This window comes from Centrocercus urophasianus, unplaced genomic scaffold, assembly GCF_019232065.1.
Source record: "Centrocercus urophasianus isolate 14NV4802_14NV808 unplaced genomic scaffold, USGS_Curo_1.0 seq_29, whole genome shotgun sequence".
In the NCBI taxonomy this organism is placed as follows: domain Eukaryota; kingdom Metazoa; phylum Chordata; class Aves; order Galliformes; family Phasianidae; genus Centrocercus; species Centrocercus urophasianus.
This window is the reverse complement of record NW_024884855.1, coordinates 9620665-9637620: the sequence shown is the minus strand read 5'-3', so window position 1 is coordinate 9637620 and position 16956 is coordinate 9620665. Positions and strand designations below refer to the sequence as shown.

At 44.5% G+C, this 16956-nt stretch overlaps 1 protein-coding gene across 3 annotated transcripts in view; it reads left to right on the top strand.

Annotated features, from left to right (window-relative positions):
* The window catches only part of SDK1 (sidekick cell adhesion molecule 1), a 363255-nt gene that overhangs the window by 320509 nt on the left and 25790 nt on the right, over window positions 1-16956 (top strand). For all 3 annotated transcript variants that reach the window (XM_042828025.1, XM_042828024.1, XM_042828026.1), the window contains 3 exons: window positions 11275-11390; window positions 12795-12981; window positions 13841-13978. In XM_042828025.1, coding sequence (XP_042683959.1) covers window positions 11275-11390; window positions 12795-12981; window positions 13841-13978 — 441 coding nt within the window. The remainder of the gene's footprint in view (window positions 1-11274; window positions 11391-12794; window positions 12982-13840; window positions 13979-16956) is intronic.

Sequence of the window (16956 nt, the reverse complement as noted above, 5' to 3'; positions counted from 1 at the left end):
TGTGCTGATCATCATCCTGGCCCTAAATGCAGCTGCTACCAGAGGTGCTGTTCTGCTTGACTGAAATTAAGGCTCTGTTAGAGCAGCCCCTACATCAAGAGCATTATTCTACTGGGTCACTGTCGCTGTCTGATTGTGCCGTGGGCTCTGGAGTTCAGGGTAGTCCACCACCTGCATTTTAATTAAACAGAAAGCACAGGTTTGGGGCAGGCATGCTTCACCTAATTTGGGCTGGTGAATAAAATGGGAGGTGGCAATACAAATCCTGTGCTAACGAGCCTGCAGCCTCCAGTGTTTCTCTCATATACTGCGAAGCTGTTCTGGATGAAAAATAATGGAATTCATAATTTCTTCCAGCAGCTGCTGCTGGAGGAGAGGAGGTAGCAGAAGGGGTGAAGTGCTCTGAGAGACACTTGCCTTTAAATAGGTTGTAAGTCCATTTGTCTGAAGAGGGAGTGATGTGTGTCATTATAACTGATGGTGGCATTGGTGACCTTCAGAATTCACAGGAACTGATGAGGCTGGTTTGTTGTTGTTGTTGTTCTCTTTAATAATGATCTCTCAGAGCCCATTCTGCAAAGGGAAGGGGAAGGAACAAAACACTGGCAGACAGAGATCCTCTCCTTAGAAGTCCTCCACTGAAAAGCTGCTGTGGTTGCTAACATCGTCTTTCAGGAATGCAGGTTTAATGCCCATCTCGCTTTCATCAGAGTGAAACCTCAGCCTAGAAGGGGGCAGGGCTGGGACAGAGAGTTGAGCTTCTCTTCTCTTATCCTATACAGATACTTGAATTTACCCCTTGGTGCAATGCTCACAGAGGCCAAAGTGAATATTCCTCTTCTTCTTGCTGTTACCAGAATTATTTCCACCTGTCCGCAGCTCCACAGCTGTTCCTGGAGCTCCCAAAGTTAGTTTTGTGCAGCCACACCCGGAGCAAGGATGAAGGCTCAGCCCTGCAGTTACAGCAAGGGTTGCACTTGGAGCTGCCAGTGTTTTACAGTTAAGGAGCAGAAACTATCTGGAAAGCTCCACGACCAAAAGTAGTGATTTTAAATTGAAGAAGAGAAGACAAAAAAGGAGCCATGCTAAGCAGAGGCAAGCCTCGCAGGGAAGCAAAGACCAACATCCCTTTGTGAGCTGCTTCTAGCAAAGAACTCGTGTCGCTTCCAACCAGGTTGTTTGTGCTCAGGCAGTGCCTTTCTGTCTCTCCTTCTAATGCTGGAGAAGGCCGTTGGAACAAGGCTGCTTTGTCTGTGAGTGTTTTTGCTTCTTTCTGTGGGTTTTGTGTGCTCGCTGTATGTATAACCTGTGTGGCCTCATCTCCCAATTGTAGGTTGCTTTGTGGACAAGGGAGACCCTCAGCACTACCTTGGGCCCCCCTTTCCTGTAGCATGAAACTGTTTCTCCTTCTCTGCCCGCAATGGAGCTGAGAAGATGCTGCTCAGAGAAGTCCCCCGTGCCTCCTTGTTAACAACCTACAAGAGGAATGACAACATTTCAGCACATTCAAGCTGGCAGCCTCAATCAGACTGCTGTGGCCCTTTGGCTGTTTTCTCCTATCTGTCTGGGACACACGTGCCCTGTCCCTCCGTGGCTGGCTGCGCCTATGCAGATAGCTGTGCGTCGCTGCTGGCATGGCTGGAAGAGCTGGGTGGGCATTTCCATCCCAGCCCCCACTGGAGAAGGGCAGAGAAGGGTTGTTGTGGCCATTTCACACTGCAGTAGTCTAAAACCTGTCAGCCTAGGGACAGCATCTTCCCTTGATAAACAAAAGGGGAGGGAGGGAGGCAAGGGAAACTAGTACAATAAATCACAGGCTTCATTTTCTCCCACTTTAAATAAAGGGGTTGACCTCCCATGGCATCTTAACAGCATCACACCTGTGATACAGTAAAGTATTTACTTTTCAGTGGTTGACTCCTCTAAACATCAGCAAAAGGCCGCTTCTGGGGGATGGCTGGCTGTTTCAAACATAGATTTTCTTTTTTCCCTTAACTTCAATGTAAAGAATCTGCTGAGCTGTTGCAACAAACAGGAATGCCCTGCTCTGGGCATGATGCTGGGTTTTCATCCTGTCCTCCAGTGCCCTGCTCCTTAAGACATGAGTTCTCCACTGAGCTTGGGGTTAAAGATCCAAGCCAAGTTCACCAAACATATACTGAAAAAAAAAAAGCAGAGTAAAGTCAGAGCAGAGCAAGGAAGGAAAACTATAGGAAGACGATGGGGTGGGAAAAAAAAATAAATGAAGAGACATTTCCCACTGCCAGCAGAAAATAAGCCTCTTTTCAGCTTCTCTTGCACTGCTGTAAGCCATTATGGCTATATCCCATGTATCCCAACAGCACTCTCTTTCAGAGAGCCACTGAGTAGACCACATCACTGTTTCAAGGTGGATTTTAACCTCCAGACTCACTTTATACATGGTTTCCATGTGGGGCTTGATTGCAGCAAGTCCAGTGTGGATTTGCTGTTCCCATCAATTCAGCTCCACTGGTGGTGATAGCAGTATAGATAGCACTCAGTCGCATTATCTAATCCTGCAGGGCTATGACAGAACAGTAAAAAATAACAAACTAAAGTGTGCCTACATTAGAGCATTAGTCGTTGCTTGTTACTGGTAGAGCAGCACTGCTGGGGAATTATGGACATGAATTTTCTGGATAGACCTGAGCTCCCTTTCCTATTTCAACTGGCTATTTTCAAAGGGTAATTTTAAGTTCTTAATTTGTTTATAGATGAGCACAAAGGTTTCATAATTAAATTTCCAAATTTGGTAACTTAGCTCAGTAGCTGATCTTATAACGGTAAAACAGAAAGTAACCGTGCCAGTGTGAGTCTGTGGAAGAAGTGTCCTTAATGTCAACATGTCAAAAAGACATCCCTGCAGCTCTCTGGAGGCTGAAATCTAATGTCAAGGCAGAAGGAAGCAAAGTCTAAGTGAGAGCAGTACTGCTGTCAAAGCAAGTTATTCTGCCATGGAGGAAAAGGAATTTTAAGCGAATGCATTGGAAAGCAGTGTCCAGATTGAGACATAGATTTGATGGGCTTATTTGACATCTTTAATTCTCCATTGACTATCCAGAAGCTCCCTAAAATGATTTGCAATGTTTTCATGCTGCAAGTAAAAGCTGAATGTGCGCCTCATTAACAGCTCATTAAGTTGTTAATATTGGTCATAAGCAGCCTTTGGTACAGCACAATGCTTTATACAGTGCATCAGTTCCTACTTAGCTCTGGTTTAATTGCCTCTTTTTATCACATCTCAGTGTAGGAAAGATGTTTCTGTCCAAGCAAAAATAAAATCAGATGTTGATCATCTGAGCTTCCTTAGCTCTTCCACTGCTCTTACGGTTGTGGGTGGTGTGGGACTGCCGTTGTCATGCGATGTTTTGCCCAAATGATGAACTTTTGTTTCAAACCCCAACAATTTCATGTTGATTTTCAGCACTGACCATAGCCTGAGACAGACAACCATCCATTGTCAGCTTCACCATCTGGACTCTCGCCTTTGTTCTGCAGTTGGTGCAAGCAGCAGTGGGAGTGGTAGGACAAATGGGCGGCTGGTGGCTCTGCTGCAGTGTTCCATGGCCCGTGAAGAGCTTGGTGTGGGGGCATCCCTGCACAGAGGGCAGAGGGATGGAAAGCCTGATCGTGTATGCAAAGCCTGACTGTGCTAGCAGCAGAGCTACTCCATTAAAAGCAAAGAAATTAACCTTCCTTTCGAAAACATGAGCCATCAGTAGTAAAGTAAAACGGACCATAAATCGCCCTGGTAAGGAAGTGGGGAAGCCCCAGGTTGATAACTCACATTCGAGCAGGCTGGAGCTGGAGTGTTTTTGACTAAAGGATATTTGCAGCCAAATCTGTGCTCCTTCTAATTGCACAGTCCTTCTCTGCTTATTTTTCTTCATCCTGGGATATGTGAGCAAAATGTCATAGGCTTTTCTTTACAGGTCTCAGCTCCTGTGGCGTTGCCTCCTCTGCTCAGCTTTGCTGTGAAGCCAGCTGTGGAGAAACACAGTTGATTTTCTTTTCTGACATCTGTTTTCTGTACCCATCATCAATCATGGCCCTGGAGGTGTTTCAGGTTGCCTGTTGTGGAAGGAAAGCATAAAAAGTTGCTATTTTTAATATTAATTAGCAATAATTCTAGAACACGTTGGCCACAGCAATCCAGATGTCAGTGGCATAGGACAGAGAGCAGAAATGAATTCACAGGCACTGTAACTCCAAAATGAGCGAGAAAATTTTCACTCCAAAGCATGGATGTAAATTTTAGACTCTCACTCCCCAGGACCATGAGATCACAGTCTCGCAGGTCTCCCTGGGGTTCCCCGAGCTCTGCAATCTGTAATCCTAAATCAAACTCTCGTGGGGGTCAACTGCCCAACTTACTTCAGAAACAGCAGTGAGAGGTTATCTCAGTGGCAGATCTCACCTGCTCACAAAGACCTTTTGTGGTACAGTTTGTAACATTTGGTATAAGGAAACCTGGTGAAGATTCAGCCTAATTATTTGACATGCTCTAATGACTTTAGTGGAGGATAAGGAGTTGTTGGTGCTTATTAGGCTTCAGTAGGTCTTGCTGTTAGTGAAAGTTAAGAGGGTGCTTTTGTCTGCTGCCATGAACTTACGGTATTATGATATTAACATGTGGAATTAATAAGTTATAATGAGAGGAATGTACCTGAAAACGGAGGAGGAGGGCTCTTGGGAATCAGGGGGCCCAGGGAGATGGTCTGAAGCAGGTAATGTTGCCCCTCTATGGACAGACTTCTGGAAGGAACTGAGAGCATTACTTGCGCATGCAGTGCTGCTCCCACTCCTGCTGCAGGTGAAAGAGAAGCGGGGCTGCTATCAAATACTTCAGCTCTTCACCACCTCATGCATACTCCTGGGAACAAGTCCTGCACTCGTCAGAGCTGACACTGCTTTCGCTCATAAAGCCTCACACTGAGTTAGCTCCATTAGCTTTAGTGGAACTATCCCTAATTTACCTTGTAATGGAGAAGGGATTTCAGCTGTAGGTTCACACCTGTGTGTTCGTGCAACTCTTGCTGCTTCTGCTCACGGGTCCATCCCTGCTGACTGATGGGCTGCCTGTGTGTGAGCATATCCTTGTTGATTCAAAAGAAATACAAATCAATAGCCTGCTTTATTATTTTCCCCTCCCTGCTTTAACCACCTGTATGCCCTTTCCAGGAGCAGTCTTACAGTTTTGTAAGAGCTTTACTTCTGGGTCAGGTGTTCTCAGTCTCGTGATGGATAATCTCAGTATGCAATGTGATAGCCTATTTTAGGCTTTTATTAGCTAAGTAAAACTGCAGCCTTCAGGTTCAAAATATGTAACTTTTGTTTACAGGTTCTATTTCACAGTACTGCTTTGTGACATCCACCATCTTTTAGGCATTGTAATGTGAGCACACTGGCTTCTTTACATCAGGTTGTATCTGCCTCAGGAACATCTTGGATTGCATGTGGCTTGTTTGGAAAGCTGATCTCCATGTTAAAAGATTGGTAATCATAGCACTGGTGTTTTCACCGTTGCACTGGTGAAGGAGAGGATGAGAATTACTTCTGCTTGATTCACTTGCCAGTTTATAAAGGTTCTTCATGAATAAGTCATATCCATAGAGACTTCCTCAGAACATGATTGCCTCCTTGGTTTGAAAAAATGGCATTGGCAGATAACCTCCTCTAGTCTGGGTCCATGAGTATCCATTTCTTTTATCCATGTCTTTGTTTCATTTCAATGTTTTTTTTCCCAGTACGTGTGGTGAATGTGATCTCTCCTCCTTTAGCCACCTGCATCCCTCTCTGTACCTCTCCAGAAGGTGAGAATACACCTAGACAGTACTGGAAAGCTGCCCAGCACTAAACAGAGAACCTGGGCATGTTACCATTGGGTTTCAATAGCATCTGCTTTTATTTACAGTTTTTTATGACCTTAATACCTTTAAAAATGTGATGCAGTGTCTATCCCTTCTTTTCCACCGAGGTACATTTGTCTGTTTATCTTTGTTTTTGGCTACAATTAGAATCCCCCTTCCATCAGCTTTCACGAAGGTGAGAAAGTTGTTTTTTAAGGTTGGTCTTATATCAGCTTCCACTGGTCCACCATACACTAGGAAATGTTCCCATTTCTCTGACTCTATGCAGTCTTGTCAATCAACGTGTAATTCCACGCATTGAAGAGTTATTCCCTACTGGAAGCAGACTGTTTCCAGCCATTCTCCCACAGAGGTTGGGCTTCTCCAAGGTAGAAGAGACCAGATTGTTCCTTTCCTCAGGCTCCTATCACATAGCAGGTTATCCAAGCTGGTAAGAGGCAGAGTGCTGAGTTTTGGTGCCTGGGTAGGAGAGGTCCAGTGACAGCAAACAGGGCTGTATTGGAGAATTAAGGGTGTCAGTATGCATGCTTTTGAATGTATATCTGCCCATCTTACTGCTTGTGAAATACATCTGAGCAGCCCCACAACATGCAGCCCTCAGAAAAAAAATGCGTGTACTTTCATCACAAAATGCAGCCTTGCTTAAAACAGCCAGAAATTGGTGGGAAACATCTTTTACGTTCTAAATATAGCTTGCACTGCCTTGTCACAGCGGAAAGCAGCTTCAGTTGCTGCTTTTGAAGCACAATTAAGTAATTGTTATTGAGCTAATCAGCATAGCTCACACAGCATTCCTGATGGCATGGAGCACTGCTGCACAGAGGAAACGTTCCTGCTCCCTCCTTTCCTTCACAGGCACTGTAAGAAAATGGCCAATAAGCACTGAATGCCTTTTCTCTCACACTGCTTTTCCTTGGTGGAAGGAATAACTGCAAACATCTGCAAATCCACCACTTTGTTCATTTCTTTGGGAGAGACCATCCTCATCTTTCTTCTTCGAGTCCAGACTGTGAGAAAATCTCTTGGGTTTGGCTTTGCCCGTTGTGCTAATCAGTCTCTGATATTTTATCTTGTGGCCTTCTGTTTGTTTTCTCATGTTTGGCTTTTAATACTCCGTGTAACAGTTGCTTATCTCTGCACGGCTGCAAAGGGAAAAGGAGAGATGCTTTGTGTCCTGCTTCTGGGACAGAACCAGTGCAGCAAGGACTGCTGATGCCAGGCATTGAGAAAGCAAAACTACCCCAAGAGTACATGTAAAGGGTTATTTAAATAGGCAGCGTCTGTGTAGGGATGGCAGTGGAATTTGGAAAGGGGTCAGTGGCCAGGATCACACAGACATCTGGACAGCAGAGCTGAGCCCAACGTGACATGGGAACCTGGATTGTCTGAGCCTTCTCCAGTCCTTTCCAGCTCAGTTTTCCAGGGCTGTGTGTGCCAGGAACCTGTGTGTAAACCTGGGAGGTGCCGCGTGTGCGTGCTTTAACTGTGAGCATATGCTGCACTGAATATTGCTCTGTCTTCCCTCTTACAGAGAGAAGGTAGATGAGATTGCATCTGTTGTGCTAGAACATGCTGCAGCCAACCCTCCATTTCAGTGTGCAGAAATACCGATTAGAGGCTTTTAGGCCTGGAGCTGTCTCTTTGTTCTGTGTTTATGCAACACATTGTGCAATGAGATTCTGGCCTCTAGGTGCTAACACCAAAATGTAAATATATTGATTACCAGGGAATAAAGGCAGGCACATTCACAAAAGCATGCTTTGATGAACTGGAGGGAAAATGCTTGCTACACAGAAAAGGATCGGAGGTCTTTACAGAACAGGAATTTGCTTGGGATTGTTTGGGACTGTAGGATCAAGAAGATACATAGAAGATCTTTGGTCTCTTTCACTGCATTTTTCTCCATGGTTGTATTTTTTTGTATGTTTAAATGGCATGAGTACTAGGGACATCATGTCCCAGACTTGTCTACGAATTCCCCAATGTAATATTGGCATTATAGAAATAATTAGAAAGTCGGTAAAGGGGAAACCTTTCACTAGCCAGAAATCAGAGCAGCTGTAAGAGCAGCAAGGAATGCTTCATAAAAAACAGCTATTAGGTTTACCTGATGAATCACAGGGATTTGTAGCCTACCTGTGCTACAGAGCATCGTGGCGACAGTCACTAAGAAAAGGAATAGTACTTTCATATTGATAAAAAGCTCTCGGTGTCACACAGCCCAGAGAGCAAATATCCCAGGCAAGAGGAAGAAAAACTAAGGTGAACCTTCAGCAGAGCGTGGAGATTGGTGCAGAGCCACTGGGGATTTCAAGCACCTTCTCTTTAAAGGTTATGAGCATTTGCAAGCTCAAATTGTCTGCAAAGCGAGCAGAGGCACTCAGTTCCACTGAGAAATGAGGACAGTGATATATTTAAATGTGGATTTCGATGTGTAACTTTATCCACGCACTCATTTTTTCTCTCTCTCTCATTCCACTCCCAGATAGATTCATTGTCTTTATACAACCCTGCCATCATTCCAGCCTACAGTTGTTGTTGCTGTTGTTATTACTTTTACTAATTACTGCACAACCCGCTCAGGCTTTTCTCCTTCCTTTTTGACTGAGAGACTGTCAAGGAGACAATCTTAAAGGTGAATTGAGATCAGATAAGAAAAGAAATGTTTGCAAATATCTGCGTGAGATAACAAAGCGGGATACATGCAGGGAATTAGACTTCATGAATACATGCATTTTTTCAGGGAAAGTGAAATGCTTTCCACCTGCCAAGACCTGAATTTGGGCCCTCCGGGCTCCATGTCACTCCTGCTGTAGCTGATAATGTCACTAACACCTGAAGCAGCGTGAGGTATGCGGCTTTAACCTTGCTTTTATATATTAGTGGTTTCAACAGCCATGAAAAAAAAGAATTCAGAGCTCAGTAATCTCAAACAGCATTCCTATAAGGTAAAAGGCTTTTGAATTCGCATTTGAATTGCATTTGTTTTATTGGCACGGGCTGTCCACACGTTTGGCAAATGGCTCAGGGTTCCAAGCAGGTAAACTCTTCAGAGTTGTGTTTCCTCTTGTTTAAAGTATTGCCTTTTACCTATGTGCTCAGAGCCACAGCAAGCATGAGCAGCACAGTGCTGCTGTCCCTCACTGCCAACCTGTGCACGTCAGCCTTTGAAAGTTGAACAGAGGGACAGACTCGCGGGGCACAAAACCAAACACAATTTGCATCTCGTCGAGGCTCTGCGGTGCTGAAATGCCTTTTTCACGCAGTTATCATTTTTTATTTTTCCCCTCCCATCAAATTTTCCACCTCTGCGCCAGCAAAAGTGCAGCTCCAGCAGTGCGGGTGTCAGCGGAGAGTGATCGCTGGCAGTTTTTAACCACTTTGTTTCTTAGACATGCTCTATATAAAGGATTTGAGGAAAAGATGGTGTTTTTGTGGCAGCAGGCTGAACACACCAACTCTTCTAATGGTCACAGCTCGGAAGCAGCAATTGTTCCAGGCTGGCACATAGGATCCAGAGAAAAATGCTATTGCAGTCATCACTTCAGACCTCAGTGTTGAGAGCACTTTGAAGCTGTCAGCTCAGGGCAGCCAGCACTGTCACTACCCAGAAGAGAAAACACACTGCTAAAGCAATCCGTTTTCTTCTGTGATTGTACATATTCCCTTTTCTCTGAGCATGTCATCATCTGCAAATCCCCGAGATATATTTCCAGGTTTGTATTGTGCGATCGCTTTGGCCCCGCTGCTCTGATGTGTGCAGTGAAGGTCTCAAAACCCTGAGATGCTTGGCGGGGCCCTTGGCAGAGCAGCACTGTGCTGTGTTGAGTGCAGGCAGTGCCCTGGAGAGCAGAGGTGCAACAGCAGCATCAGGCAGCAGCACCCCTGCAACCAGGCAGTGTGTGGCTGCTGTGCTGTACAGTTGGTCATCACCACCCCCTGCCATGCACAGCCGAAAAGGAAACAAAAGGTGTAAGGAACAAATAGTTTTCACCCGGGATAATGGCTATTTACAATTTTACCTTTCACATTTTAATTGTACAGCAATAATTTTGCAATAGAGTTGCCAGTGGCAAACATGCAAAAGACATTAACTTTATTTATGTTTTGGATTATTAATGTGGCTGTTAAAATTCCTCCAGTTAGTTTTGATTGAATTGTTTTTTTTTTGTGCGATTCTGTCGTTTAATGGAGCGGTAAATAAGAATTTCTGATAATGAGCCCAAGCATCTGTCACAACAACCTGGCGCTGGTTATTAACATTTCCATTAACGGCAGGGTGGGCAGTGATAATATGGAAACCACACAGTTAGAACAAAATAAATAGTTGGTGTCAGGCTGAGTGGGTGTTAATTACTATTTTATTTTATAACTCTGGGGGGAGGGAGTATTGGTAGAAAAGTGTGACTTATGAAGGTCATTCTCTAAAGAAGGAAGTCTCCAGAAGAACAGATAACTGGAGCTATCTTCCTCGAGTGGTGAATGTTTTATCACTTCTATTTATGGCCCATACACGGGCAGAGAGAAAAGAGGCTGCTTTCTCAGGGTGAGGGTGAAGGCTGTGGAGAAGCGTGCCTTTGCCCTGCCTTTCCCTTCCTACTTCTGGAGTTGGAACAGGATGCACTTGGGCGTCTCTTCTGTAAATAGAACACGTGCTGTTTGGTTAAGAAAATCCACCAGCACCAGGTTGCATCCTGACAGAAGGGAGAGCTGGTGTGACCCAGGTGTACTTGAAGGAAGCCAAAGATTGGTTTTCTTGCAGAGCACGATGCAAAGAGGTATCGTCGGGAGCCTAAGGGGTCTGCTATGTGTATGCGTGTGATACAAGATCAGAGTTAATGAGTAACAAGCTAAGCCATTTTGTCATACAGAAAATGTGAGGCAGATTGATTGGTACCGAACTAGATACGGGCTGATGTACCTTGGTCCTCGGAAAGGGGCTGATACAAAGATGTGCCACTGAGTCCAAAGTGGACTGGTGGGGCAGGGGGCTGTGCTGCTCCCCACAGTTGCTTCCAAGACGGGTTGCTCTGGAGCACCATGACGCTGCCAAAGGCAAGCCTGAAACATTACCACAGAATAAAGAAAAAATTCTCTTTTATTTCCCAAAGCTGCTGACAGGATTGAGTTTATTCAGTGTCTAACCCAGTCTGTGTGACACAGAATATCACTTCTGGAGGCTCAGGAGCTTCTCAGTCTCTGCATGCTCTTGCTTTATACCTGAGACTTCCCAGCAATATGGATACCTCCAGGGCTGGCTCTGTGAACTGACTCACGGCATAAACAGTCTGTCCTCGGCCCTACCACAAATGGAAAATTGCAGCCTGGATATGAACTAGTTCTGCTTGTCACTATTAATTCTTCTGTCTTCCCTTCTCTCCAGCACCAGCAATGGCCCCACAGAACATCCAAGTAAACTCCCTTTCTGCAAGCCAGCTGGAGCTCACCTGGGACCCACCTCCTGCCGACAGCCAAAATGGGAACATACAAGGCTACAAGGCAATGCTTCTATTTCTCTCCTGGTTTCATTTGTCTTGCTTGGCTTTTCTATTACTTGTGAGATGGCTCTACAACTACAGCTGCCCTCACTGCACAAGGCAAATTAAGGCAGTATTCAGCCTGAGTATGGAAATGGATGTGTGTTCCAAAATCAGAAGAAATGAGATGGGGGGAAGAGGGAAGAAAGGGAAAAGCACATTGCTATTTGCAGGGAAAGAGAAAGGAAAGCATGGGGAGAGAGGGCATGCAGATAGGGAGGCAGCTACGCTTACGTGGGCAACTTATCTGCTCCAAAAGCAACCAACACAGAAAAGCTTTGGGCAAGGAATGTACTGTAGGAAGCTAACTGGTTTCCATCTATCGACTGTTCCAAAGCCATTAGGAAAGGCACAACTTTCTCCAAACTAGAAGCCAGGTGAGATTTCAGAAGAATTATTTCATTTTCCTAACTTTAACAAAATTAAATCATAGCATTAATTGCATTTGGTTTATATGAGATGAGCACGTTGCAGAGGCATGTTGTTTAGCTTCCCCAGCATGAGAATGGACCCTCGGAGAGTAGAAATGGGCAAGTCTACAAACACCGGAGCTTGGCTTGTCTTCAGCGTCTGGCTCTGCCTCTCTCCATGAATTTAGACCCATAAGTGAAGAAAAGTCAAGCCAATGTGAATAATCTGGCATCCCTTCTTGGCAGTAGCAAGCAACCTTATATATCAATTCATATTCTTTTTCTTTTCTATGTATATATATGGCTCTAACAGCTTGCCTTGTAGAGCCAAGGTAGAGTCTTGCCTTGGCTCATTCTCTGCATTTTCTGGCTTGCTTTGGCTTGTTGTAATGCACGCACTGCCAGGCCTGTCCAATAAGTAGGGCTGGCACCACTTCTCTCTTGGAATCATCTTCTCCAATCCTAATTTTATGGGATCAGGATAAAAATTGTGCAAGGGAGAACGGAGAAGGGTAATGCAAGGAATTTTAGGGAAAATCTTCATTCCCTCTTCAGAAAGGCATTTTCTTGTCTGTCCTTTGAACACAAATGGTGGCACAGTTGTGTGCACAGGGAAGTGAATGATGGGAGCATCATCTCAGGGTGCCAGTGCTGACAGGCAGCTAGCATTTCAGGGAGAATTAAAAGACTGACCTCTCCTCGCAGAGTTTCTGGCAGCTCAGATCTGCTGTCATCAGGCCACATTCTTCAGCCTGTGCTCTATTTTTGAATGATGTACTCAACTGCATGGCCACTGGACTCAGTGTAATTTGCCAAAGAAAAAGAAAAGATCAGGCACACGGAGAAGAGTGAACCATTTACCAGAGGGTCCAGAGCAAGGCTGCTCCATCCTGCTGATCTGTACGGCTGCAATGCTGGGATGTTTGGGAGCTAAAACATCTCACTGTTTCCAACAGATTTATTATTGGGAGAGTGACGTCCAGAATGACACAGAGAAAGTGAAGGTCCTTTTCCTCCCTGAGACAACAGTCCGCCTCAAAAACCTGACCAGCCACACGCGATACCTGGTCTGCATCTCTGCCTTCAATGCAGCAGGGGACGGCCCCCGGAGCAGACCCTCAGCAGGCAGGACACACCAGGCTGGTATGTGACCACCTCAGAGCACAGGTCTGATGGTTGCTGGTAGCAAATGGGGGAGTGTGGGGCATGCAGGAGGGCACTGCTGTGTAGAGTTAGCTTTCAGCTGGATCGTTATGTTGTGTTGGCTGAGGGGAAAGGATCAAAAATGCAGCAATGTGGGAAGGGGAGCAGAGAGATGGAGCTGGAACGGATGGTCAGAACGACCGACCCCTTTGCAGGTCGATCCAGGATGCAACTCTGGGGATCTCTTTGGGGCCTCTGCTATTACATCTGAAAATCTGAACTTGTTAGCAGCGCCTAGAAATTCCCGAGCAGTCCTGTGAGAGAAGAGGGATGCTTTGTGCAACCCCTCGTATTGAAGCCCTACCATCAAACTGAGCTATATGTGGCTGCCACGAGGAGCACACGAGCACTGGGGCTGCACGCTCTCTTAGTACCCTGCTGCCCTTTGGCCCTGTTCTAGTGAGGGAGTTAGCTTGAGAAACCTTAGCCTCTGCAGTGCATCTCCACTAACCATGACAGGGGGAGAGCAAACAGTAAAACACTGCAAGCTTTCTGATAGTCAGCAGCAAGATGGAGAGCAAAGGCCATACTTAGTGTTTCTGTGAGAGTCTTCTCCTTCTGTTGTGTCTCCTTGCTTGCTGCTGAGACCCAGTTTTGCAGCAGAGTGTCTGCTTTTCTTAGGGAAGACAATCTGTGGTTTTGATTGATTACTGGAAATTTTGATACAATTCATAAATCCCATTCTTACTTTGGCTCCTTTAGATTTAGACTGGGCAAAAAAAACGCAGTGTTTTATAATATATATGTATATCAGATTGACTACGCCTGCTGCAATTCAATCCATTTGTAATCCTTTCAGCACCCAGTGCTCCCAGCTTCTTGGCGTTCTCTGAAATCACTTCCACGACACTCAATGTGTCTTGGGGCGAGCCGACAGCAGCAAATGGAGTCCTGCAGGGTTATCGAGTAGTCTACGAGCCTTTGGCTCCCGTCCAGGGTAAGAAAGACCTAAAATCATACATATTCATGGGAAAATGACAGAAAAGCACTGTGCGGCATCTTTTATCTCTGCCCAATTTCCTACTTGCTCTCTGCCATTTTCCAGGAGAAGCCAGGTGGCAGAGGGTAAGTAAAACAATTCCGCTTTTGCCAAAACTGCTCAACAAACCATAACATTGTGGAATATAGCTTTTGTCTGTCCCCTCTCATTTTCCTGCACAAACTATATTCTGTGTGATTTGAAAAGTCATTTTGCTGCCATTGTTATCCGACGTGGAAGAAGAAGAAAGTCAGCTGAAGAGTGCCTGATTGTCTCCCCATGTTGCACTTTCAAATCGCTGAGTGGGCTCCATCCCAGAATAGTCGTCAGGCTCACTTGTGTTGCTTATCACATGATGTGTCACTTCTGTTATCGCAGAGATTGCCCAGGCATCAAATGTGCGAGTCATCAGTGGTACCACTGCTGCTTCTGACAGGGCAGGATAACTGTGAAAGAGATTTGGTCGTGTCTGTTTACATGGAGTTTTCAAGCAGAATTTCTAACCCAGCAGTAGATTTAAGACAACACTGCAAAGGCCACAGACGTTTCACTCTTTTGCAAAACAGCATGAAGAAAGGATTTGGCAACTTCTCTGAAAACAAATGTGAATTAATTTCAAAGTTGAATTAGAAAAGATTGCAAAGTTTGGGAATGGCTGTATTAACATTTTTGTGTTTCTGGTAGATTGCCAGTCGTTCAATAGGATGTCCAGCTTTGGCACTGTGACAGCATGGAGAGTAATTTCAGCCATCGCCAATCCATTTTAAACTTTTTTTCCCATTGAAGTAAGGATATCAATCACTGGTATTTGCTTCTTCTGTAAGGAATAAAGATCTATATTGTCTGAATATCCATGTCTCATACACTGAGAAAATTAGAAATGAAAACATGAGCCTAAGAGCACTTTCAGCCTTTATGGTTGGCAGATCCAAGCAGAAAGAGCTAATGCAGAGAGCATTTCCAATTCTGACCAAGAGATGTGCACAGGGTATGCAGGAGGCTTGGGCTCTCTGGGTATTTCCTGCCTTACATACATTTCTACACAGTGTTTGAGAATACATTGTGTTCCCCTGAAAGTATGGAATTGTCAGATCATGCTCTCTCTGAACACATTTGATTGAACATCCTCAGAACCTTTGTTTTCTTCTCTTCCCCACCTCTGCTCTCTGACTCCAAGTTGTCTGTCCTCCCTCTGTAGATTTATTTCTGGTGCAAGCAGGGAGGTTTTAGAGGGTTTTCCCTCAAATTATTATATATATTTTTTTACTTAAATTTATTTTTTATTTTATTTTTATAATTTTTTTTCATTTTTTTTCCTCCCATTTCTACCCATTTCCTTTTGTACCAACACTTTTCTTTCATCAGATACATTTACATTTACCTGCACGGTAAGCAACCCCTCCCTCAAAGCCATCATTTTCCTTGGAGAAATATAAAAACTCAGCTCATTTATTTAGAGGGCTTCAAGGCAAAGCCCAAGTTGCTGCAAATAGAGCACATGGCAGTGCTGGCATCACTGGGGGCAGGGCATCACCCCGCTTCTCCTCCCATCCCCAGCCTTCCCACTGCTCCATGCTTGCAGTGCACCATGCCAGATCCCTCCTGCTGGCTGCTGACTTCTCTCCCAGCTGTGATTTTAGGCTGAGGCCCCTCAGCCTTGTGACACCTCCTGCCTTCTCTCTGTAAGTGGAAATCCTGCAGGTTTTGCAAGCCTTGCTAACAGTGGTCTGCTCCACAGCACACTCCTCTCCCTGTCTGACCTTTTATTGTTTAAGCTTTACGATGTTATGTTTTACACCATAATAGACAACAAAATTGCCCTGGGGCCTTTTTTTAACAGTTTCTTTTTTTTTTTTTCTTTTCCTTCGGAACATTACTTTGAAATGATAAATGCTTCCTGATTTGTCTCTGAGAAATGAAATAGTGCACCTAGGGAAGGAGGGAGCACTTCTACTGCTTCCTCATTAACTGAGAAAAGATCCTCTGAATTATAAATTGTCTGGGAGAAAACTTTGAACGGGAATTGCTTGGACATTACTCTTCCTTTAACTGATAAAAACTGAAAGAGGCGCCTTGATTTGCATATAACATAAACATCCAGATTGAAAAACTTCTTCCTTTGGCGTTCCTGGGGGAGAAAAACTAGCAGGCAGCCTTCTGTAGTGGGAAGAACATTTTCCCACTTCCTATCTTCTTGGCTGGAGATGTGTTATGTACCGAACCAGACAATACCAAAAGGACTCTTGTCACTTCCATTTTTGTTTGTTCAGTTAAATATTTTATGTATCAAATTGCTTCCATTACTTCAGTCGTACAAATTTTCAGTAAAAACTAGATTTTAATTCATCCGTTTAAGAAAAATTCTGAAGAGTGGGGAAGGCTGGAAGACAAGTCATGGCTTTAGCCTTCCCCACGTGAGTAGTGCTTTGACTGCATCCCCTGCTGCAGTGGCACTTATACCCAGAAGCTGCCTGCGAGATATTTGTCCTTCATTCCACATTCGCTTAATAATGGTGCAAGAGCCAGGACAAGAAGGAAAGAACCTGAAGCCTCATTTCCTCCTCCGAGGCAGCACTGCAGGTTATTCAGCAAAGAAAGAGCAGAGAAGTGCTTGTTTAGGAAGCAATCTGCAACACTGCAGTCCTCTTCGTTTACCTCCTCCTTTCTTCCCAGAGTAATTAGTGAAGTTGCGTGTAGTCTCTTGGTAATTTCCCAGTTGTGTTGTAAGGTTTTTTTCTTGTCAGTACCCACTTATCAAGCTTAAACTCTAATTATACTTATCAGTGCTGAAAATTGGCTATTATCACTACTTAAACTCCTGCTAATTGTAAGAAATACTTTCTTAGCAAACTGTTAGATGATTTTACTTACCATCTAGATATAATAAGCTTCTTTTCTTTTCTTTTCTTTTCTTTTCTTTTCTTTTCTTTTCTTTT